General features: G+C 32.2%; 1 protein-coding gene across 1 annotated transcript; it reads left to right on the top strand.

Moving 5' to 3' along the window:
- The first annotated feature begins 352 nt into the window (after positions 1 to 352).
- On the top strand, positions 353 to 19,073 carry LOC127706444 (uncharacterized). The gene is made up of 5 exons (XM_052211082.1): positions 353 to 495; positions 3,361 to 3,496; positions 5,005 to 5,163; positions 14,874 to 15,115; positions 18,613 to 19,073. Exons 1-4 carry the CDS (start codon positions 404 to 406, stop codon positions 15,075 to 15,077), a joined length of 591 nt encoding a protein of 196 aa, XP_052067042.1. The 5' UTR covers positions 353 to 403; the 3' UTR covers positions 15,078 to 15,115; positions 18,613 to 19,073.
- Positions 19,074 to 25,314: the final 6,241 nt, after the last annotated feature.

Raw genomic sequence — 25,314 nt, forward strand, 5'->3', positions numbered from 1 at the left:
GAATAATGGCCTAAAAAATGAAAGAATAAAGGAGATCCCCCATCCAGACCCTCTCAATTGGGCGCATTACATTTGCGTGCATTTGGCATGTTTGGAGATTAAAAAATTTTACATTTGCGCACATTTGGCATGTTTGGAGATTAAAAATTTTTACATTTGCACGCAACTTTTGGTTACATTTGTGCTCATTCGTTTTACAGGTAACACCGGTAAAAAATTAAAGATAATTCATAATAAATATGACTGCTATAACAGCTTTCAGTTGGGGTAATGGTACATGTAGATAGTTGTCTCTTTGGCAATCATACCACATCTTATTTTTATATTTGTCTATTTTGTTTGTTTTAGATGTATTTACCAGTACTATAGCAGTGCACTTGAGTTTTTACAGTTTAGTCTACCTATGTTTCTATCAAAGAAGTATGATGATGTAGGAAAAGAAGATTTCCAATGGCTTTTTACTAAATTTTCAGAAATATTCCTTTTAAAACCTCAGTGAGTATTGTATATTTTGAAAATCCAATTTGAATTTAGTTATTGTGAAGTGTACATGTAAATTGTAATTATTGAACCCAAATGGATATATTCTTCTCTGACATATATGCACATATTTATTGATCTCATGCTCATTGATCATTGAACCAGTTGAAAAGCATTTTTATGGCCCCGCAACAAAGTTGTCGGGGCCATATAGTTTTACCCTTGTCAGTCATTCAGTCATTCCTTCATTCTGTCATTCAGTCATTCCTTCATTCCGTCATTCCGCAACAAACCATTATACGCAATTTTTTTCTAAACGCCTTCAGAAATTGGGCTGATTTTTGGTATGTTCCTTAACCATGACGAGTTACAGATCAAGTTTAAGTTTCGTTCCGCTCTGCTAATTTTTGCTGAAATTATGAACTTTGGACTTTGATAATTGTTGAAAATCACAGTTATCCGGACTTTTTTTCTAAACGCCTTCAGATATTGGGCTAACTTTTGGTATGTGAGTTAACCATGATGTGTTACAGATCAAGTTTAAGTTTCGTTCCACTCTGCTGATTTTTGCCGAAATTACGGGTTTTGGACTTTGAAAATTGTTGAAAATCACAGTCATACGGACTTTTTTTGTATACGCCTTCAGTTTTTGTGCTGATTTTTGATATGTGAGTCTACCATGATGAGTTACAGATCAAGTTTATGTTTCGTTCCGCTATGCTGATTTTCATGTCGCTCAACACATCTTGTTAGATCTGCAGTACATCCACTTCCTGTTTGCTGATAGTTTGAAATTTAACTACTCATTTATCAAGGAAATTTTTCATCAAACTAGTATTGGTCTTGAGAGCTGGATACTATCCATGCATGTTTGTGTCCACATGTGTTGTGAAATTGCAGATTTTTTCATCTTTTTGAGATAGGGCCATTCGTGTCGTTTCGACATATCTAGTTATTAGTGTCGCCTTGACAGAGACAAAAAGCAAGACTTAGGTATGTTGTTCCCGTGGCCAGGGAGGGGTCAATAATTTGTTAAAGTTTGTGATAAGGTCAGTTTAAGTCGAACCACTAATGGTAAATCAACGATATTTGGTATGCAGCTGCTTAAGCTTTGGCACATATCATTATCACAGACTAAGAGATTATTTGGCCTTGCCCCGTCAGTCATGGTCTGTTGGCAGATTCCATATAAGAAAGTGAAACAACTCCCATAAGCATGTTAGGCAAAAATCATAAGCAATGAACTTCTGTTTTTGAATACATGCTTTACTAATAAAGATAAAGACAATTTGACCAAAAAAAAAATTATGAGCATCATCCTTTTAAAAAAAACGAAGCCTTAAATATTATGTTTCTGACATAAGATTTGACAGACTTTATTGTTTCTGACATAAGATTTGACAGACTTTAGTGTTTCTGACATAAGATTTGACAGACTTTATTTTTTCTGACATAAGATTTGACAGACTTTATTATTTCTGACATAAGATTTGACAGACTTTATTATTTCTGACATAAGATTTGACAGACAAATTGAGTTTCTGACATAAGATTTTGACAGACTTTATTCTGACATAAGATTTTTCATACATAAGATATTTTGACAGACAATATATATTTGTTTTTTTTGACTGACATTGGAAATCAAATCCTAGTTGAAAGTCATTTTTAAAACTCCTGGAAAATACTGCAGCCTAACATCTAACAAGATTTCACTACAGGTCAAAGAACTTTAACTGTTAGCACATTCAAATGTTTCAGACATAAGAAAACAAGTTTGACAGATCTTATGTAGGAAACATATAAGTTAAATCTATTGCTTGAATAAAGTTAAATGAAAGAATCAACATGTGTTTTTTCTTATGCACAGCGTGACTTACAGTTTTAACTGGCATATATTGGAACCTACAATGATTTTGAAAGTTTTTACAGCGATGTTCCTGACATAAGATTTATTGACAGACACTGAGCTATAAAGCAAGATATTTGAAAGTGAAAAAAAATATATATCACAGATGTTTTTGACTAAAAAAAGTAACAAATTTGGGAACAGGGATGTTTGAATAACCAGACTACACTAGTAAATACCAGTATACAAGTGTCAACATAAAGCATAGCAACACATAAACATTGTGTAAAAAAATGGGAGTTAATTCTGTCAAAATTTTTGCATTTTTTCAACTTGTTTTAATCATTTCTACTTTAAACGGAAACAATCATATCCAAAAATTATTTTTACAATTTCTTCTAACATCATTATTCTTCAAAACATTCACAGATTATCTTTAAAATAACAGTAACTATTATTTTTATTTATTTATTCATTTTGACAGACATTTCAACTTCTTATATGGAATCTGCCTGTTGACTTTGAAACATTTGCATAGTTAACATGATTAAAGTTTGTGATTAGGTCAGTTTAAGGGGAACCACATATTGGCATTGGCATATTTTATTTTCACGTAAATTATTTGGCCCTGGACCTTCAGTCATGGTTCATTGACTTTGAATGTTTGCATAATTTACATGTTAAACTATTGCTATTTTAATTTGAACATTTACATCTTACTATTGAAATTCAAACAGACGTGACATATCTTTGTGTAAACAGTTTAATTTCATGGCAAGGAGAATGGTGTAATGGTCCAAGCACCAATATTTGTAGATCACTTGGCCAATGGCAAAAACAAGTTTTTGTTTTCACTTGCCTTCTCTCCTCCCTAAACTATTTCTAGAATATCTAACTCTGAAACTATAAAAGCAATTAGACATTATAATTAGGCACAAAAAGCTAAGCTGTATAAAAAAATTACTGATAAACCAGTAGTTGTAATGATCTCTGAAATATTGAAATATTGACTTAAATTTATTTTTTTCTAGACCAGGAGATCTCTGTAAAAGAAAGATGAAGATAAATGGAGAAACAGTTGAATGTGAAGCAGACGTTAGATTTACATGCCATCCTTCACCTGTAGGTTATAGTCCACCTACATGTTGTGTAGTTATGGTAACAGAGGTAAGTCCAATTTATAAAGTAGGTTACAGTTTTTGTTTTGCTCATTGTCGGAAGCTGTATGGTCCCCTGCAATTGTTGACACCTTTGTAAATAAAAGCTCACAGAGATTATGTTATCATTTTGTGACAAGCCAACTTTAGATAAAGATTTCGATTGAATAAAGTTTTTATACGACTGCAAAAAATTTTTGCGGTCGTATATTGGTATGACGTTGGTGTTGTCGTCGTCGTCCGAAGACACATTGGTTTTCGCACTCTAACTTTAGTTTAAGTGAATGGATCTCTAAGAAATTTTACCATAAGGTTCAATACCACAAAAGGAAGGTTGGGATTGATTTTGGGGGTTATGGTACCAACAGTTAAGGAATTAGGGGCCAAAAAGGGGCCAAAAATAAGCATTTTTGTAACTTCCAGACATAACTTGTGTGTTAGTGTATGGATCTCTCTGACATTGTACCACAAGGTTCCATATCACACAGGGAATGCTGGGATGGATTTTGGGGGTAATTGCTTCCAAAATTTTAGGAATTATAGGGGCCAAAAAAGGGGCAAAAAACAAGCATTTTTCTAGTTTCAGGACAATAACTTGTGTGTAAGTGTATGGATCTTTCTGAAATTGTACTACAAGGTTCCATATCACAAAGGGAAAGCTGGGTTTGAGTTTGGGGGTAATTGCCCTAAACGTTTAGGAATTTGGGGCCAAAAAACAAGCATTTTTCTAGTTTCCAGACAATAACTTGTGTACAAGTGTATGGATCTCTCTGAAATTGAACTGCAGGTACCATACCACAAAGGGAAGGCTGGGATTGAGTTTGGGGGTGATGAATCATAAGGGGGTTCAAAAAATTGGGGGGGGGGGGGGGGGGGGGATTTTTTTTTCTTTAAAATTTTCCATTTCAAATTGGTTATTTCTGATTTATATATAAAAGCAAATAATAATGATATGGTTTGAATAGGTGAATTAAAAATTTTTAAGTACTTAGACCACATTTATTCTGTGTCAGAAACCTGTGCTGTGTCAAATATTTAATCACAATTCTAATTCAGTGCTGTATCAAGCTTGAATGTTGTGTCCATACTTGCCCCAACGGTTCTGGGTTCAACCATGCGGTCGTATCAAGCTGCGCCCATGGGAGCATTCTATTATATTGTGCCTTGAACTTGTCTTTAATGGATATATAGTAATCTTGTTGGCAATCATACCACATCTTATTTTCATATTTGTTATTGATTTCAAACTTTTAAAAAACGATTTTTTTTTAAATCAGTAGCTAGATAACACAGCATTTTTTTATGACTGATGCAGAATAAGCTGTATTAGAGCCACTCTACTTTTTAAAGACTAAAACATGAGATACTGAATTAACATTGATAAAGAGAACAACCTATGAAAAAGGAAAGATTTAGAGGGGTATATCAGATTCTGAGTGCTGTGTGAGTACATCCTCCTCAGAATAGCAGTCCTTTTCAGTTCTTTCTTCATAAATAATCATACATCATCAATTTCAGATTGCAAAAGAAAACACAGTATCAATTGGAGATGGAAAAATAGATATTCATTTATTGTCTGATAAAGTATTAGGACAGATAGGAGCAGATATATTATTTGAAAGTGAATTCTCCATCTTTTTCCCAGGTGTAATTGGAATGTTGTGCATTGGAACAAAGGTACAATCGAAAATTTATGTAGCAAACTTCAGTTTTTTTCAAAAAGCGAGACATAGAATGCTGTTTCCGACGTCGGACGACACAGCGTCAACAATGTATTAGTTTGTGATTAGGTCTAGTTTATAGTGAACCACTAGTGGTAGGTCAATTATATTTGGTATGCAGTTGTATTAGCATTGGCACATCTCATTCCCATGGAGATTATTTGGCCCTGCCCCCTCAGTTATGGTCTATTGACTTTGAAACTTTTGCTTAGTTTACATGTATTAGTTTGTGATTAGGTAGTCAGAGCTCTGACATAAACAAGTCAGAATTGTCAAGACTTGTGCAAGTCAGATTATGCATTTTTACAAAGGAGTAATAGCTTTTTAGACTGTATTAAGTCAGAATATGCCTGACTTATTCAGGTCAAATTCTGTTCAGTGAATTGTGAAGTTTCAGTATGTAAGGTTTGTAGCAAATTTATCCTTTCATGCTGGTTTTCAAGTAAATCCATTGTTTGTAGTTTTGTACAGAATTTGTTTTACAATTTATCACAAATACATACTTGCATTAAATTGTTAATTTCATATGTTTCCGTTTTTTTTTAGGGTCTTATTAATATTTTTTGTTGATAAAAAAGTGTTTGTGGAAGGCATTTTTAACATTGTCATGTGGATGCTCAACTTTTAAATATGGGTGCATGAGCCAAAAAGGTTGACAGTTTAGTTGTATTTCTGACTTGTAGAAGTCAATTTTTTAAAATTTTTGTTATGAGGAAAAAATTGCCTAATATTTCATCTGACTTGTAGTTAAGTCAGTTTTTGTTTAAAAATGATGGGAGGTAACTCATGACACCAAATATTCTGACTTTCACAAGTCACAAAATTCTGACTTGTTTATGTCAGAGCTCTGACTGTAGGTCAGTTTATGGGGAACCACTAGTTGTAGGTCAATGATATTTGTTATGCAGTTGTATAAGCATTGGCATATCTCATTTCCATGGAGATAAATTGGCTCCACCCCCTCAGTCATGGTCTATTGAGTTTGAAACTTTGCTTAGTTTACATGTAATAGTTTGTGATAAGTTAGTTCAAAGGGAACCATTAGTGGTAAGACAATGTTAAGTGGTATGCAGTTGTATAAGCATTAGCACATCTCATTTCCATTGAGAATATTTGGCCCTGCCCCCTCAGTCATAGTCTATTGAATTTGAAACTTTTGCTTAATTTACATGTATTAGTTTGTGATTAGATAAGTTTAAGATGAACAGCTAATGTTAAATCAATGGTATTTGGTATACAAATTTCTTGGCAATTGCAAGTCTCATTTCCATGGAGATTATATAGCCCTACCCCCTCATCATGGTTCATTGACTTTGAAACGTTTACATAGTTTACAAGTTAATGTTTGTGTTTAGGTTTGTTTAAAGTGAATGACTTATGATAAGTCAATGGTATTTGGTATGCAGTTGTATTAGCATTGGCACATCTTATTTCCATGAAGATTGTTTAGCCATGTACCTTCAGTCATGGTTCATTGACTTTGAATATTTGCTTAACTTACATGTTAAAGTATTGCTATTTTAATTTCAACATTTGCATTATCAAAATTACAAAAAGGCAAGACATATCTCTCTGTGTTAATAGTTTATTATTATCTCGCCTGCGACGAAAGTCATAGTTTACGAGACATAGGTATTACTCAGTGTTCTCCCCAGATATTTCATATAGCATCCTGGTAAACAGGGAAATTTGAGATACCATATTGTTTCTAAAAATCATAACATCTCATCCATAACACAACATATAAGAAAATCAATTCAGATAGCATCACATTCAAGAAATATAGCATCACATTACTTTAATGCTAAAAGGCCCTGGGGAGAACACTGTTAAATACTATCTGGCGGCAGCGATGTAAACTATTTGTATAAAGCTTTTATATTTCAGAAGGTAGAAGACCTGGATGCTCATCATATCTTGTATGCAGATACCTTATGTTATGAAGTCTGTCTGTCATTTTTCCATTGTCCTTGACCTCATTTTCATGGTTCAGTGACTGCTTGAAAAAAAAAATCTTTTTTTGTCATGTGAATTTCTCACTTATTATAGGTAGTAGGATAATTATATTTGGTATATGTGTTCTTTGCAACGTCTACACGTCTGTCAGACAGGGTTCACTTGACCTCGACCTCATTTCATGGATCATTGATCAAGGTTAAAGTTACATGATAAGGTCTGTTTCTCGAATACTAGAAGCAGTATGTCAACTATATGTGGTGTATGGAATGATTGTAGTTAAAAGATGCCAGTCTGTCAGGTTTCATCTCACCTTGACCTCATTTTCATGGTTCCATGGTCAATGTTAAGTTTTTGTGTTTTGGTCTGTTTTTCAAGTACTGTAAGCAACAGGTCAACTATATTTGATGTATGGAATGATTGTGAGGTGCACATGTCTATCTGGCAGGTATCATCTCATCGATTCATCTGATCTTTAACTCATTTTTATGGTTAAGTTTTGTGTTGTGGTCTGTTTTTACAATACTATAACTAATAGCAATAGGTCAGCTATATTTGTCCGTCAGACAGGATTCACCTGACCTCAACCTCATTACATGGATCAGTGATTAAGGTTAAAGTTAAATGATAAGGTCAACTATATGTGGTGTATGGAATAATTGTAAGGTGTACATGTCTGTCTAGAAGGTATAATCTGACCTTTTTTTTTGGTATTTGTGTTTTGGTCTGTTTTTTAATTACCATATAAAGCAATAGGTCAACTATATTTGGTGTATTAAAAAATTGTAAGGTGTATTAAAAATGTTAAGTTTATGTGATACTTTAAGTAAAACCTTTATCTTTAAAGGGAAACTTCGCAAAAAAATGAAAAATTGATATTATGTCCATTCTGTATAAAAAAGCTCAAATTCATAAATATTAAAGTTTTATTCTGCTAGATAAGAGATCACCATCGATTTTAAATTTAGAGTATCAATTCTCTGCGTGCGGCCATTTTGACATTTTCTCGGTTTAGAAACCACGATATATCTATAAACCACAAAGGACCAAAACCAACAGTAACCTAATGTAGTCGTAATTGCGTGTTGATATCTTGTCAATCGTACGGTTGTTTTATCCGACTAACAAACTTGATACGGAAAATGTAATTATTTTTTAAATAACCATGGTCTGTCGTTTTTAAACTGTTTATATGGGAATTAGTTAAAAAGTCAAAGTTCAAAGTCATAAATAAGTGTTCCGTGTAAATTGTTTTCGAAAATCAAATATGTTCATAATTTTTTTATGTAATAAACTTATTTAAATAAATTTTGGACCTTCCCTTATCTGATCACCAGCATGGCTAAAGGTATTACTCCCAAAGGTATTGTGAGATGACACGTCCAGGTATTCAAGCGATTTCCTGTCGGGCTTGCAAGTTCATGCATCATTTCACTTCTGAGGGTATTGATCAGTGTACACGGCCGATAACTTGTAACTTTCCATTTTGAACTATCAGGTGTATAATATACATTTCTGTCTTGCGTGTCCGATAGTGATATACTAGTCATTACTAAACTCATACGCTTATTTATAAATAACATTTCTGGTGTAAAGAATATTATTTATGAAAATCTAAATAATTCCAAAAAAAGATTTGATAAAATAAAAATCTATTTACATATTTTTTCCAAGGGTAAATTGGGGAAAATGTAAGTATATACTCGTTGTCAATAATGAAGGACATTTTGAAACATACAAGAAATATTGATTTAACAAAAATGTACGCACTTGTCGATCATTGGTTTATACGCCTGGATAGAAAGTTACGGAACTATAGATAGTCGCAATTTAAAATATATACATGTATATTGAATATAAGAAAGAAACATACATTTTGTTTAAATTGGGGGTAACAAATTTGTAAATAGTCCACGTATGCGAACAGTATGTAATCATCGGATGTCGATGGAATATTGTATACCAAAAGAAGAAGAAGAAGAATCAATTAGAATGTTCTCGAACAGTTGAAGAAATTCGTCATCATCACAATTGTTGGGTATAATGTATAATAATGTGAACATGGTTCTGAAAGTACCTTATGCCAAATTTCCTGTTCCGACATGCATGTAATATATATGCCACTGGACGTGCACTAATGATCCCCAAAAAGTCTATTTGAAGAAATAAAGAAACTTCACTTAGGATAGACTGATAGTAGTTGTACAAAAATGTATTAACGAATATCGTATTAATGTCTGATCAGCTAGAGGGTTGATTAATTTATTACGTTAGATTGTTGGTGAATAAGCCATTCCCAATATTGCACTTATGCATAAAATATTAAATAAGAGTAACATGAGAAAAAATATAAATACGAAAAGTCGCATATCTGGTAAAAAAAAGTCTCACTATCTATAGGATTTCACGTACAATTGTCATTCTTAATAGAAATAACGGACAGTTATTATAATACATGAATGACGGTAGGCTTTGATAAAAAGGGGTGCTGCATATTATTCATCATCAATCTATTTTTTTCAAGTTTATACTTTCCTGTTATTCTTATCAGTTAACGCAGAGACATGTCACTATGCATCTCTAGTTAACAACATCAACTATATAAATATCTGAATCTGATGTGACTTACCGTTCATCTCTTGCTTTTTTTTTTCCTCTTTTTTTTTTTTTATTTGGGCATGCAGGAACATTAACGTTGTTAGATATACTTATGGTTCCCAGGTTGTTGTTTTTTTTTGGGGGGGGGGGGGGGGGGGGGGGGGGGGGGGGGGGGGGGGAGGTGGCGTGTTGGAGGTCAAGTCTATCGAAAGTTACAAAATAAGAGCGTTTTATTTATAAGAATTTACAAGACGAATTATGTTCTTTGACGTAGGTTTTTTTTTTTTAGTTCAGTGATTTAAATGGAGAAAATATCTAGTCAGAATTTAAATCGTTCCGGCAATCCACCATGTAAGATTCCTCTAAAATCGTGAATTGTCATGCTTCACAATCATCAGAATTTTCTTTGCATTGGTACATTCTGTATCGGTAGTGATTAACCATGACATTTCCGGTATAACAGAGCTACTTGTATATTACCTGCATGTGGTTAGGTGTCGTCCTATGAGGTCTTACGTATACAGTTTCACATTTATAGTGGTTTCTGATATAACAAGGTTTTATGACATTAATTCACACTTCTGCATGTTCAATATACCACATTTTTATCTTATTTTCAGACCGAAAGGGGATGTGAATATTTTTCAGGAAAAATATTCAGTATCAAAGTATCAAATTAATTTCGGGATTTTTTTTCTTTCTTGGTATTAAATAACAGAAATTAAACTGCTTGTCCGCTTTAAGGGTATTCTTGCCAGTTAAAACAGACTAATAATTATATGTGTATATATGTCTCTGGTATAGACATGGTTTATGAATGAATTATAAGTCTTGCAAAGGTACAAGATATAAAGCACATTGGAAATTTATTCCGCCGGTCTGTCTCCATTCAAAAATAGGGAAAGTTGACATTAAATTGGTTCTGTCTTTTTTTTTTAAACATCGTTGGTCAAATAGCTAAAGTATTATACGTTGTGAGACCAGGAACATATATATTGTTAGATATACTGTTCCCAGGTGAGACTTAGAATATTTTAATAAGGACATTCCCGATTATGTATAATTTTTTTTTATGTTTTTCACACCCCGAAAAACTCGTAATTATTCGATTCCATTCCAAGAAGGACCTTAAATTTCCTGTCAAATTTTTAAACATCTTTTTTTCAAATAGCTGAAGTATTTATGAGTTGTGAGATTTAAAATATTTTGATGAGAACATTAATTCCTGAATATGTAAATAAAGATCGCTTTGGATGGACCAAATTATATAATTGCAATTGGTAATGATCTATTTCAAATATTCAAGGTCATCGATTCTAATTTGAAATAGTACAATTTTTAGTTCATACACTCGTGTTTAGAAGGCTATTATTATTTATAAATTTATTCAATTAAATTAATTCAGTATTTCATGGTTACAAAAATAGTCAGCGGTCATAATTCATTTAAAACTGAGCTTACGCAAAATATAAAAATATACAACGGCTATCCAGTTATTGTGCCACCTTATTACTCCCCTAAATTAATTTTAATTCTTTTTTATATTTTCTGTGTCTAAAACTATCACTCCCGTTTATCATTCATACGAAATGTTGTTCACACCTGGAACGGTGAACCGTGACGGCTAAAATTCACTGAGTGAAGATCAAAAGATTAGAATTCCAGAATGCTAATCTTTTAATTACCTTGAGTTTAACCACGCATTCAACATTCACTAAGTGTCACAGAACAATACACATAGTATTTACACAGTACAAGCAGGAAATGTTTGCTAGACTGAAGCAAAAAGGTCAGAATACAAACATGTATTTTTAATACACTATCAATCATGTCAGTTTCATATGTTTGTTTAAGGAATTTGTCGGAAAAAAAAATCATAAAAATTTTCTATTGTATGATTTACTTTTATTACTAAAATTCGTATCAAAAATCCTTAAAACATAAATCCTACAATTTAATTTTAAAAGTTGCACGGCTATCACTTTAATTTCTTTATTTTTAGTTGGTTAATAGCTACACCAAAAGTCGTCGATGCGCTTTAAATCGCGTTATTAGATGGTTAATGAACAAGACTTAAATGAGATTAATTTAACTCCCGGCATGCAAAAAGACTTAAACTACGTCACAGAAGTCAGGAAGTTCGAATAGATAAAATTAATAATTCCCAATTTTCTTCTTTATTAGTTTTCATATCCAAATAAAACTTGGTGAATATGTTTTTTATGGTATTATGAACATAATAAGATGATAAGTGAAAAATCGCGAATTTTCCCTTTAAGACTTTCAACATAAAATCAATAATCAGTAAAGAAGGCGAGACATTTCAGCGTGTGCACTCTTGTGTAGTAAAAACTGTAAATTCAGAGTTAAATGTATCTTATTCATTTATTTGTGTGAATATCTGGCAACCAGTTACAAAGTGAGATCAGATGTAACTCCTGAAATAATACCCTTAAGTATATTTTTTCAAAACTTGATTTGGACAATTATCTTGTCATTTTTTTTCTCATTAAAGAATATTGCAATAATTTCTGAATTTAAAGGATATATTTTCATCACTTTTTGTCCATTAACCTAAATACTTTTAATAATTCCAAAAGTATGGATTACAATTCAAGAGGGGCAGTAGGAGGGGGTGTCATCCTGAATTCCCGGAAAAATTAAGCATTATTTCCCAGATTCCAAGATTAGTGTAAATTAAGAATTACTGTGAAAAGAAAGGGCCAATCCTGAATTCCTGCAAAAATAAAGGCTTAATCCTGATGTTTCGAAAAAGGTCATTCGGCCCCTCATTCAAGACTGACAATGACTGACATGATACTCTTGTTTATTATGCATTAAGATATATTTATAACAAACTCTGATTATCGTTTATCAATGACATCTCTTCCTGTACGTCTATTTTGAATGTCACTATGACCTACTTATTGTCCGTCTGTCTGTCCGTGCGTCCGCCCATCTGGTCTTGTTAGTGCTCTCACGTGTACAATTCTTGCCAGATTTTATGAAACTTATATACATCATAGGTTTATATCAGCAATGTTTTGGACGAATTTCGAAAATCAGTGCTGATCAATTATTTTTAAAAGATACATGCCCCTTGGAAGCATAAATTATAGGGAAAATTGCATCGTTAGCGCTCTCATTTGTACAATTCTTGCCAGATTGACAAAAGACTTTGGAAATATTGATTATATGGAAAATTGCATTGTTAGCACTCTCATGTGTTCAGTTCTTGCCAGAATTTTAAGAAACTTATAATATAGGTATATATCAGCAATGTCTTTCAAACTTTCGAAAATAAGTTCTGATCAAATATATTTAAAGAGTTATGCCCCTTGGAAATATTAATTATAATGGAAATCACATTGCATTTGCTCTAAAGCTTGATACCCACAAAACCAAATGAATGCATGATTGGTCAATTAGACTAATAGATAGACAGGGGTGTCACTGACAAGAAAACATAATTCCTTCTATTGTTGTAGGTGTAACATATAAGCAAATCTGAAAATGTGAAGATTACTGACCAAAAATTAATTTATTTTTTTATGTTATCTGATGTTTAAATCTATGGTAATGGAAAAAAATACTATAAAATCCATTTATAATTCTGTAAAAGATTGAATTATGATGTCACAGCTAGTATTGTAACACTATATATAATCTTTGGACTCTCAGAAGAGAAATTTCAATATATGTGTTTATGAATGTGTTAACTCCAGCATTAATTTAAAAACATTACATATGATAAAAAAAAACTGAAATGTTATACAGTTGCGAGCGAGTCAGTCAAAATTACACATAGGTAATAATCCTGCAAATTGAGTTAAATCCTATAATCAATTGTAAAACATTACTACAAAAACAATATAAAAATACCTCAATTAAAGGAGAATAAAGTATGAGGCACTGGGTGGGGGTTTCAGAATAGATATCAATGGGCCAAGACTACAGAAAATTGAGCTAAAGAATTAAAGAATAGAGAAAAATAAGCAAAAAAATTAATAAGAGAATAACAGAGTGCTAGAATATAAAGAATAGGGAAAAGTGTGCAAAATAGATATAAAATAGAGAAAAATGGCCTAAAAAATTAAAAATACAGTAATGAAGTACCTTGCATCCAGACCCTCATGATGTTAAATATAACATTAAATGGAAATATCAAAATCATGATTAATATGATAGGTTTTAGAAATACATTGATGTATCTCAACATAAAATTCTGCAGTTTTAACTTTACATAATTTTGCAATTGTATTGCTGTTCTTCATCTCAAAGTCACAGTGAGGCCCACAACACGGACCAAAAAAACTATCACCTTACTGCAAGTTGAAGACGGCCCCTAGCACTGGTTTCAGTGGAATTCTTTGCAAAATAATCAATATCAAGCATCCAATAGCCTATAATTTACACATCTCATATCCATCAAGATTGATCGGCCAACCCCCTCAGCCATTTGAAACTTTTGCATAGTTTACATGTTGAAGTTTGCTATCAGGTCAGTTTAAGATAAAACACTAATGATGAGGTAGTGATATTTGGTATACAGTTGTAATTGCTTTTTGCAAATCTCGTATCCATGGAAATTATTTGGCCCTTCTGACTTTAAAGCATTTCCAAAGTTTAAGACTTAAAGTTTGAAGGGAACCATTTGTAATAAGTCAATGGTATTTAGTTTGCAGTTTAAATTGTATTGGCATTTTTCATTTCCAGGGGATAATTTGGCCCAGCAGTATAAAAATAAGGAAATGTGGTATGATTGCCAATGAGACAACTATCCACCAAATTTCAAAAGAAGTGGATGTAAACAATTATAGCAACCGTAAGGCCTTCAACAATTAGAAAAACCTGTACCCTATAGTGGGCTATAAATAGCCCTGTCATGAAAAATGTGAAACAATTCAATTTAGAAAACTAACGGCATTATTTAATTTATAAAGAAACAATTAACACCTTCAGGCAACGTTCATTGACTTTGAAATTTTGAATATTTTGCATAGTTTACATGTGAAAGTATTGCCATTTTCATTTCAGCATTTAAATTATACTATCAAAATTACATACAAGTTAGACATATCTCTGCATCAACAGTTTTCTTTTCTTTTTCAGTTAATTTTTCTATACTGTGAAATTCCTGGCACCAAATTGCTGGAAATGAAGCAGAATGGAAAACTTGAAGAAACTATGGGAGCTGACAACCACATTCATTTCACAAAGGCATTTGATTACCTGGTAGCAGATGATAGGAATGAGATTCTCGACTACTTATTCTGGCTTGGATACATACAGTCATCTGGATATGCTAATCACTAAGGAATTTCTGCATGTCTTGTCAACTCTACAATCATTAGGTAAATTGTAACTATATTACTTCCATTTATGTTTGTTTTTGTTCATCTTTTTAAGGATCTAAAATGTATTATTTCACTATTTATTTTATTCTAAAATGCAAATTTTTATATAATATGTTAATTGCTGATGATTTGTATTAAGAAAATGCAAAAAAATATCAATTCTACAGTATTTTCACACAATCATGATTTATGCTGTATTTGAGTATTCACAAATATATAATGATATAGAAAGTGGTGCTTTTGTGAGAAAATATAAAAATGAAAAATCGGAAAACAAAAAAAGCTGCAGTGTAAAAAATTGAAAAGATCATATCCCATTTATATGAAAGAAACTTTACCATTACAATATCAGAGTCAAGTTTGAAAAAGATTTCTGTAAAATATGAATAAGGAGATATGGGGTACCTGTCAATGTGACAGCAGCCCAATGAGACAAATAACTAAAAGACATCAATATATCAACATTAGTCTTCAACAAAAGACAGGTGTCCATTTAGCATGTCAACATTAGTCTTCAACAAAAGACAGGTGTCTATTTAGTGTGTCATTATTAGTCTTCAACAAAAGGCAGGTGTCTATTTAGTGTGTCAACATTAGTCTTCAACAAAAGACAGGTGTCTATTTAGCATGTCAACATTAGTCTTCAACAAAAGGCAGGTGTCTATTTAGTGTGTCAACATTAGTCTTCAACAAAAGACAGGTGTATATTTAGTATGTCAACATTAGTCTTCAACAAAAGACAGGTGTCTATTTAGTATGTCAACATTAGTCTTCAGGAAAAGACAGGTGTCTATTTAGTATGTCAACATTAGTCTTCAGCAAAAGACAGGTGTCTATTTAGTGTGTCAACATTAGTCTTCAACATTAGACAGGTGTCTATTTAGTATGTCAACATTAGTCTTCAGCAAAAGACAGGTGTCTATTTAGTATGTCAACATTAGTCTTCAGCAAAAGACAGGTGTCTATTTAGTGTGTCAACATTAGTCTTCAACAAAAGACAGGTGTTTATTTTTTGTGTCAACATTAGTGTTCAACAAAAGACAGGTGTCTATTTAGTGTGTCAACATTAGTCTTCAACAAAAGACAGGTGTATATTTAGTATGTCAACATTAGTCTTCAACAAAAGACAGGTGTATATTTAGTATGTCAACATTAGTCTTCAGCAAAAGACAGGTGTCTATTAAGTATGTCAACATTAGTCTTCAGCAAAAGACAGGTGTCTATTTAGTGTGTCAACATTAGTCTTCAACAAAAGACAGGTGTTTATTTTTTGTGTCAACATTAGTGTTCAACAAAAGACAGGTGTCTATTTAGTGTGTCAACATTAGTCTTCAACAAAAGACAGGTGTATATTTAGCATGTCAACATTAGTCTTCAACAAAAGGCAGGTGTCTATTTAGTGTGTCAACATTAGTCTTCAACAAAAGACAGGTGTATATTTAGTATGTCAACATTAGTCTTCAACAAAAGACAGGTGTCTATTTAGTATGTCAACATTAGTCTTCAGGAAAAGACAGGTGTCTATTTAGTATGTCAACATTAGTCTTCAGCAAAAGACAGGTGTCTATTTAGTGTGTCAACATTAGTCTTCAACATTAGACAGGTGTCTATTTAGTATGTCAACATTAGTCTTCAGCAAAAGACAGGTGTCTATTTAGTATGTCAACATTAGTCTTCAGCAAAAGACAGGTGTCTATTTAGTGTGTCAACATTAGTCTTCAACAAAAGACAGGTGTTTATTTTTTGTGTCAACATTAGTGTTCAACAAAAGACAGGTGTCTATTAAGTGTGTCAACATTAGTCTTCAACAAAAGACAGGTGTATATTTAGTATGTCAACATTAGTCTTCAACAAAAGACAGGTGTATATTTAGTATGTCAACATTAGTCTTCAGCAAAAGACAGGTGTCTATTAAGTATGTCAACATTAGTCTTCAGCAAAAGACAGGTGTCTATTTAGTGTGTCAACATTAGTCTTCAACAAAAGACAGGTGTTTATTTTTTGTGTCAACATTAGTGTTCAACAAAAGACAGGTGTCTATTTAGTGTGTCAACATTAGTCTTCAACAAAAGACAGGTGTATATTTAGCATGTCAACATTAGTCTTCAACAAAAGGCAGGTGTCTATTTAGTGTGTCAACATTAGTCTTCAACAAAAGACAGGTGTATATTTAGTATGTCAACATTAGTCTTCAACAAAAGACAGGTGTCTATTTAGTATGTCAACATTAGTCTTCAGGAAAAGACAGGTGTCTATTTAGTGTGTCAACATTAGTCTTCAACAAAAGACAGGTGTTTATTTTTTGTGTCAACATTAGTGTTCAACAAAAGACAGGTGTCTATTTAGTGTGTCAACATTAGTCTTCAACAAAAGACAGGTGTATATTTAGTATGTCAACATTAGTCTTCAACAAAAGACAGGTGTATATTTAGTATGTCAACATTAGTCTTCGGCAAAAGACAGGTGTCTATTTAGTATGTCAACATTAGTCTTCAACAAAAGACAGGTGTCTATTTAGTATGTCAACATTTGTCTTCAGCAAAAGACAGGTGTCTATTTAGTATGTCAACATTAGTCTTCAGCAAAAGACAGGTGTCTATTTAGTGTGTCAACATTAGTGTTCAACAAAAGACAGGTGTTTATTTTTTGTGTCAACATTAGTGTTCAACAAAAGACAGGTGTCTATTTAGTGTGTCAACATTAGTCTTCAACAAAAGACAGGTGTATATTTAGTATGTCAACATTAGTCTTCAACAAAAGACAGGTGTATATTTAGTATGTCAACATTAGTCTTCAGCAAAAGACAGGTGTCTATTTAGTATGTCAACATTAGTCTTCAGCAAAAGACAGGTGTCTATTTAGTATGTCAACATTAGTCTTCAGCAAAAGACAGGTGTCTATTTAGTGTGTCAAAATTAGTCTTCAACAAAAGACAGGTGTTTATTTTTTGTGTCAACATTAGTCTTCAACAAAAGACAGGTGTCTATTTAGTGTGTCAACATTAATCTTCAACAAAAGACAGGTGTCTATTTAGTGTGTCAAGCTCTTAAATCTCCCAGAGTTTGTTAACATGGTTGTGAGATTATATTTCTTACCTTAAAGACTTTGCATTTTGCTGAATGTTGCATGAAATTTATATTGTTCTTTTCTCTTTTAGAAATCGATAAAAAAAAAATTTAAATCTGCTGTTTCGAAATTCTTTAGAAGACCATTCAGCTGAAACTATGAAGAAATTGCAAAACTACTGTGGCCTAAATATAAAAATAAGAAGATGTTGTATAACTGCCAATGAGACAACTCTCCACCTGAGACCAAATAATATAGAAGTTTACAACTATAGGTTACTGTACGGCCTTCAACAATGAGCAAAACCCATACTGCATAGACAGCTAAACACTGATTATTGTTGAACAATATTTTTAGCTTTCCTATAGAAATAAAATGTTATTTTTAAGATTGAATAATATTCACAGTAAATAATTCTTTCTTCTCAGGTAAAAAACCCAGCTGACATCACCTTCCTGTATGTATGTTTTGTTGAAGACTCAAGTTGTATAAGAGAAAGCAGAGCTGGAACAATGAAATAAAAACAAATTCTGATGACAGAAAATACCTGTTGAAAGTTATAGAAAGATGATGACATTTACAGAAATCTTATTGTAGATGTACAAGAGAATGACAATTTATTTGAATTGAACCTGTAAAAGAACCAGAGAATGACAATTTATATGAATTGAACCTGTAAAAAAACCAGAGAATGACAATTTATTTGAATTGAACCTGTAAAAGAACCAGAGAATGACAATTTATTTTAATTCAACCTATAAAAGAACCAGAGAATGACAATTTATTTTAATTGAACCTGTAAGAGAACCAGAGAATGACAATTTGTTTTTAGCTCACCTGGCCCGAAGGGCCAAGTGAGCTTTTCTCATCATTTGGCGTCCGTCGTCCGTCGTCGTTGGTGTCGTCGTCATCCGTCGTCGTTAGCTTTTTACAAAAATCTTCTCCTCTGAAACCACTGGGCCAAATTTAACCAAACTTGACCACAATCATCATTAGGGTATCTAGTTTAAAAAATGTGTCTGATGACCACGCCACCAACCAAGATGGCCGCCATGGCTAAAAATAGAACATAGGGGTAAAATGTAGATTTTGGCTTATATCTCTGAAACCAAAGCATTTAGAGTAAATCTGACATGGAATAAAACCGATTATCAGGTCAAGATCTATCTGCCCTGAAATTTTCAGACAAATCTGACAACATGTTGTTGGGTTGCTGCCGCTGAATTGGTAATTTTAAGGAAATTTTGCAGTTTTTGGTTATTATCTTGAATATTATTATAGATAGAGATAAACTGTAAACAGCAATAATGTTCAGCAAAGTAAGATCTACAAATAAGTTGCATGACCAAAATTGTCAGTCGACCCCTTTAGGAGTTATTGCCCTTAATAGTCAATTTTTAACAATTTTTCGTAAATTTTTGTAATCTTTTACAAAAATCTTCTTCTCTGAAACTACTGAGACAAATTTAACCATACTTGGTCATAATCATTATTAGGGTATCTAGTTTAAAAAATTTGTCCGATGACCCCGCCTTCCAACCATCATGGCCAACTTGGTTAAAAATAGAACATAGGGGAAAATGCAGTTTTTGGTTTATATCTCTGAAACTAAAGCATTTAGAGCAAATCTGACAGGTGGCAAAAATGTTCATCAGATTGAGATTTATCTGCCCTGAAATTTTCAGACGATTCCGACAACCCGTTGTTGGGTTGCTGCCCCTGAGTTAGTAATTTTACAAAAATTTTGCAGTTTTTTGTTATTATCTTAGATATCATTATAATATCTAATATCTAATACTATTAATTATGATTTTAACCTTATTTTACATGATTTCCAAAGCATCAGTAAATACAGGTGAGCGACACAGGCTCTTGAGAGCCTCTAGTTTAATTGAACCTGTAAAAGAACCAGAGAATGACAATTTATTTTAATTCAACCTGTGAAAGAACCAGAGAATGCCAATTTATTTTAATTCAACCTGTAAGAGAACCAGAGAATGACAATTTGTTTTTTAATTGAACCTGTAAAAGAACCAGAGAATGACATTTTTTTTTTAATTGAACCTGTAATAGAATCAGAGAATGACATTTTTTTTTATTTGAACCTGTAAAAGAACCAGAGAATGACAATTTTTTTTAAATTGAACCTGTAAAAGAAGTTAAAAAAAACAACACTTTTCAGATAATGTATCAGGAATAAAGCATTTGAACTACATTAAAAAGTAAAAATACATGATTTTGTTTTTTGACTTCATACCTTATTAGAGTTGCTTCATGTTACAAAGTTTCCGTCAGTCATAAGTCCATTGAACCTCACATAATTTTCTTGGTTCAGCAACAGCACATGTCCAACTAGCAGTTTTCATCTGACCTTGACCTCATTTTCATGGTTCATTGGTCAATTTTAAATTTTTGTATTTTGGTCTTTTTTTTTAGATATCAAAAGCAATAGGTAAAATATATTTGGTGGATGAGTTGATTATAAGGTGTACATGTCTGTCTGGCAGGTATCACCTGACCTTGACCTCCTTTGTTTGTTTCATTGGTCAATGTTAATTTTTTGTGGTTAGGTTTGTTGCTATAAAAAATATACAAACTATTTTAGGTGTATGGAATGATTGTAAGATATACATGTCTGTCTGGCAAGGTTCATCTGACCTTGACCTCATTACATGGATCATTGCATTAATAATGAGTAATAATAATGATAAGTTTATATGAAACTAATGATCAAACCTTTATCTAAAAGACATTCAATACAAATTCAAATATGATTTGTAAAGCAGGCATGGCATTACAGTGTGTGCTCTCTTTTTTTTCAAACTGATTGGCCTTTTTGGCAGATATGCCAACTATCATGTTCTAAGGGGACACATAAGATTCCTTTTATCTCACCTGTAATTAAATATTTGTCATCTCCTTGATCAACAGTCTTAACTTGAACCATTGTAGGTTTTTTGTTGAAAAATAACTACTCAATGTATATCTGCAAAATTGCCCAGTTTAACTTCTCAGAAGAATGAAGTTTCCTTTCGTAACGCAAAGGATGAAATTGTCTTGCTTACAGTATTGTTTAGTTATCAACATATCAACCTGAACTGTTCCAATAAAGAGGCTTTTGAGTACAATTTTAAAATTTTAAAGGTTTGATGAAATATGATTTTTATTCTAATTTTGATAGGTTATATAGGAGAAAAAGTCAGATTTAAAAAAATATAAATCCAATAAAGGCTACCATTTGGTTCATAAGTAAAAAGGTCAATTTAAGCTTACTCTATCACTTTGCATATGTTATCCATTAACTTTCATAAAACTGTTGTTTGGCTAATTACAACCAAAAACTGACCACAGTCATACTTGGTGTACTGTGGATTCATTATAATTAATGGTATAAAGTCCAGTTGTCACTACCAAAGTTAACTTGGTCAAAATTTTCTTTGACCAGGTAAACCAGGTCCAAGTCATCTGTTGTCACTATCAAAGTTTTCCATCCAAAACCTGGTCAAAGAAAAAACTGCACTGGGATTGAATAATTCCCCACCAAGTTCATCCAAGTTTTATGAAAAATAGGATGAGATTCTATTCCATCCAAATCTGTCAAAGTTTTTGATCATTTTGATCAAGTTTTCTTTGACGGTTGTCACTATAAAAAAATCCATCAAAAAATTTGACCAAGAAAACTTGTACAAGAAAACATTGATAGTGACAAAGGGGCTTAAAAATTTGCGTGGATTTCGTAGGTATAGATACACCACGAGTTGAAAAGTTCAACGAAGAACAAATAGTCTATAAGCTTGTATTTAGACTTTCGCAAAACCACAAAATAAAATGTCCACAAACACACAATTGTTTGACAATCCATGAAAATAAATGCTGCCACAGTATTTTTAGAGTATAAGTTAATGGTAGCCAAATTGTTATTATAAAAGTAACACTAAATGTCATCTAAGCTTACTTTGTGACATTTTAATCGTACATGGCATTGAAGCCATAAGGAAATGTCATTACTACTCCATGCATAATCTTTTCTTGCCTTTGAATATGTTTGTATGAATCTGTTTTTGTCGAGCCTGCGACAAAGTCGCAGAAAGCTCGACATAGGGATAGTGATCCGGCGGCGGCGGCGTTAGCTAACTTCAAAGCTTTATATTTTAGAGGCTAGAAGACCTGGATGCTTCATACTTTGTATATAGATGCCTTATGTTACGAAGTTTCCGTCTGTCATATGTCCATTGTACTTGACCTTATTTTCATTGTTCAGTGACTACTTGAAAAAAAAGTCAACATTTTTTGTAATGTTAATTTCTTTCTTATTATGAGTAATAGGATAACTATATTTAGTATGTGCGTACCTTGCAAGGTCCTCATGCCCGTCAGACAATTTTCATTTGACCTCGACCTCATTTCATGGATCAGTGAACAAGGTTAAGTTTTCGTGGTCTAGCAAGTCCATATATCAGATACTATAAGCAGTAGGTCTACTATATTTGGTATATGGAATGATTGTAAGGTGTACATGTCCAACTGGTAGGTGTCATCTGACCTTGACCTTATTTTCATGGTTCAGTGGTCAAAGTTAAGTTTTTGAGTTTTGGTTTTTTTTTCTAATACTATATGGAATAGGTCAACTATATTTGGTGTATGGGAATATTTTATGATGTTCATGTCAGTCTCGCAGGTTTTATTTGACCTTGACCTCATTTTCACAGTTCATTTCTCTGTGTTAAGTTTTTGTGTTTTGGTCTGTTTTTCAACTATAAGCAATAGATCAACTATATTTGTTGTATGGAAGGATTGTAAGGTGTATATGTCTGTATGGCAGGTATCATCTGACCTTGACCTCATTTTCATGGTTCATTGGTCAATGTTAAGTTTTCATGGTGAAGTTTGTTTCTTAGATACTATAAGCAATAGGTCAACTATATTTAATGCATAAATTGATTGTAAGGTGTACATGTCTGTCTGGCATGGTTCATCTGACCTTGACCTCATTTTCATGGTTCATTGGTCAATGTTAAGTTTTCTTGGTTAAGACTGTTTCTTAGAAACTATAAGCAATAGGTCAACTATGTTTGGTTTATTGAATGATTGTAAGGTGTTCATGTATTTCTCGTTTGTTTTATCTGACCTTGACCTCATTTTCTTGGATAATGTTAAGTTTATGTGTTACTTGTAGTAAAGGTTTATATTTAGGACTATCAACATAAAATCAATGGTTAGTAAAGAAGGCGAGACATTTCAACTTGTGCACTCTTGTTTCATAAAATAGTAATTTCTCTCTATGAATCTGAAGAAGTGTGAGCCCTGAATATAGGTTTTTTGTCTCTCTTTGACGAAATTTTGAAAATACTGCAAATAGGTTAAACCAGTCTCTCTAACTATAAAGGCTACTTGTATTCAGTCTAGTAAAGTCCCCAGTATACCTTATAACACAGATGGAGGCAGCAAAACTGTTGAAACAATTATAGGTATGCTGTTATCACTTAATCAACACAAGTTGTGGCAGAAAGACTATAGTAGTACCATGAGTCTTGAACATTAAATTTAGTCTTCAAAAAAAAAGTTTAAAAAAACATGAAAATGTGGTATGATTGCCAATGACACAACTCTCCACCAGATGACAAAGAAGTTAGAAACTTCAACAATGGTTTATATCAGTAATGTCTCAGATGAGTTATAAATCAGTGTTGATCAACAATTTTTACAGAGTTGTTTACCCTTGGAAATGTAAATTCTATGAAAAATTTCTTTGTAAGCACTCCACAGCCTATATATATTGTCAGATTTACATATACCAAAAGCGAATATTTAAAATGAACAGTAAATTAAGTTAATGTAATTAGACTGAAAGTGTTGTTCTGTAATATTTTTTTTTAGGTCAGTTATTTTTTTTACGAGATCACAGTTTGTTTCATTATCTAAAGTTGATTGGTAAACTTTTTTTTAACCAATTGATAGAGAAAGTCTTCACCAAGTCATTAGCATTAGTTTTCCTAATCCATGCATTATATTAATGTACGTGTTAATTTATTACCTTTCTAAATAAAATATTATTTATACTAACAGCATTAGTGTAAAATATAAAAGTATAAAATACAATATTGCTTATACTTATAGCATTAGTAGTTTTATTGAAGTGCCAAAGTGGCTAATAGGAAAGTGAATGGCTGGTAATGGTAGACAGTAGCTGGGAAGGAGTGTATTTTGTGTAAACAACACCTCATACAGTTTTTAACCCACAGCCTTCAAACTTTCTAGAGCCTTGCTTTGCATTCATTTTTGGATAAAATTTGCATATTTTCATTATTTCCCATATTTTGAAACTTAGTCACTTTTCAATAGAAGTCACCAATTTTATTAATGTGTAATCAACTCTACATTCAATATTTACCTCCACACCCTTCAAATTTCTTAATATGTTTGCACATACATTGAAGATGTGCACCTTACTTTGTGTACAGATTTTGTGTATTTTTTGCAGATTTTCCTTGTGATTGATATTCTGATATTAAAAGAAAATCTGTTACAAGCTTTTTTTCAAGCTACCAGTTGTGGAAAATTTAAACTTTTTTTAAGGATTATGGATTTCAAAATCATTATTATATGAATAAAAGCTAACAAAATAACAAAATAATGAAATGAAATATGAGAAGAAAGTTTTATTAAATGTTTAGTGGGATCATCATAAATTTATTCTTGTTATAATATAAAATAAAGAAAAAGATCACTTCTGGTACAAGTTTTGAAGATCTTGAAACTATGAAAATTTTCAACATTTATCTGAATTTGTGGGATTTTTTTCTACTCCAGTTTTCAATCCATATGAATTGTGTATAGACTTATCTTATTGTTGTGTACATTTGGATAATTTCTATAAATTTTACAGATTGTGAAACTTAGTCAACATTTTCAACAAAATTCTTAACAGTACACATTTTTGTGAATTCTGGCTTGTACTTTTCACCTAAAAGCTTTTCCTCCATTATGAGAATTCTTTGTTTGTTTTAACTAAAATTTGAACGTATGTTCCTCGCGGTTGATAGTTGTTGTTAATTGTTGTAGGATATTAGTGATATCTCAATTTTGGCGCGTATTGTGGTTATCTCCCCTTACAATAATTTTATTATTTG

Source organism: Mytilus californianus, unplaced genomic scaffold (assembly GCF_021869535.1).
Source record: "Mytilus californianus isolate M0D057914Y unplaced genomic scaffold, xbMytCali1.0.p SCAF_6, whole genome shotgun sequence".
Classification (NCBI taxonomy): Eukaryota; Metazoa; Mollusca; class Bivalvia; order Mytilida; family Mytilidae; genus Mytilus; species Mytilus californianus.

Bases quoted from the DNA above. Each gene is read 5' to 3' on its own strand.
- LOC127706444 (XM_052211082.1), top strand. From the start codon at position 404: ATGTTTCTATCAAAGAAGTATGATGATGTAGGAAAAGAAGATTTCCAA. The intron at 496-3,360 runs GTGAGTATTGTA...ATTTTTTTCTAG, and splicing joins ATATTCCTTTTAAAACCTCA to ACCAGGAGATCTCTGTAAAA. The intron at 5,164-14,873 runs GTACAATCGAAA...TTTCTTTTTCAG, and splicing joins TGTTGTGCATTGGAACAAAG to TTAATTTTTCTATACTGTGA.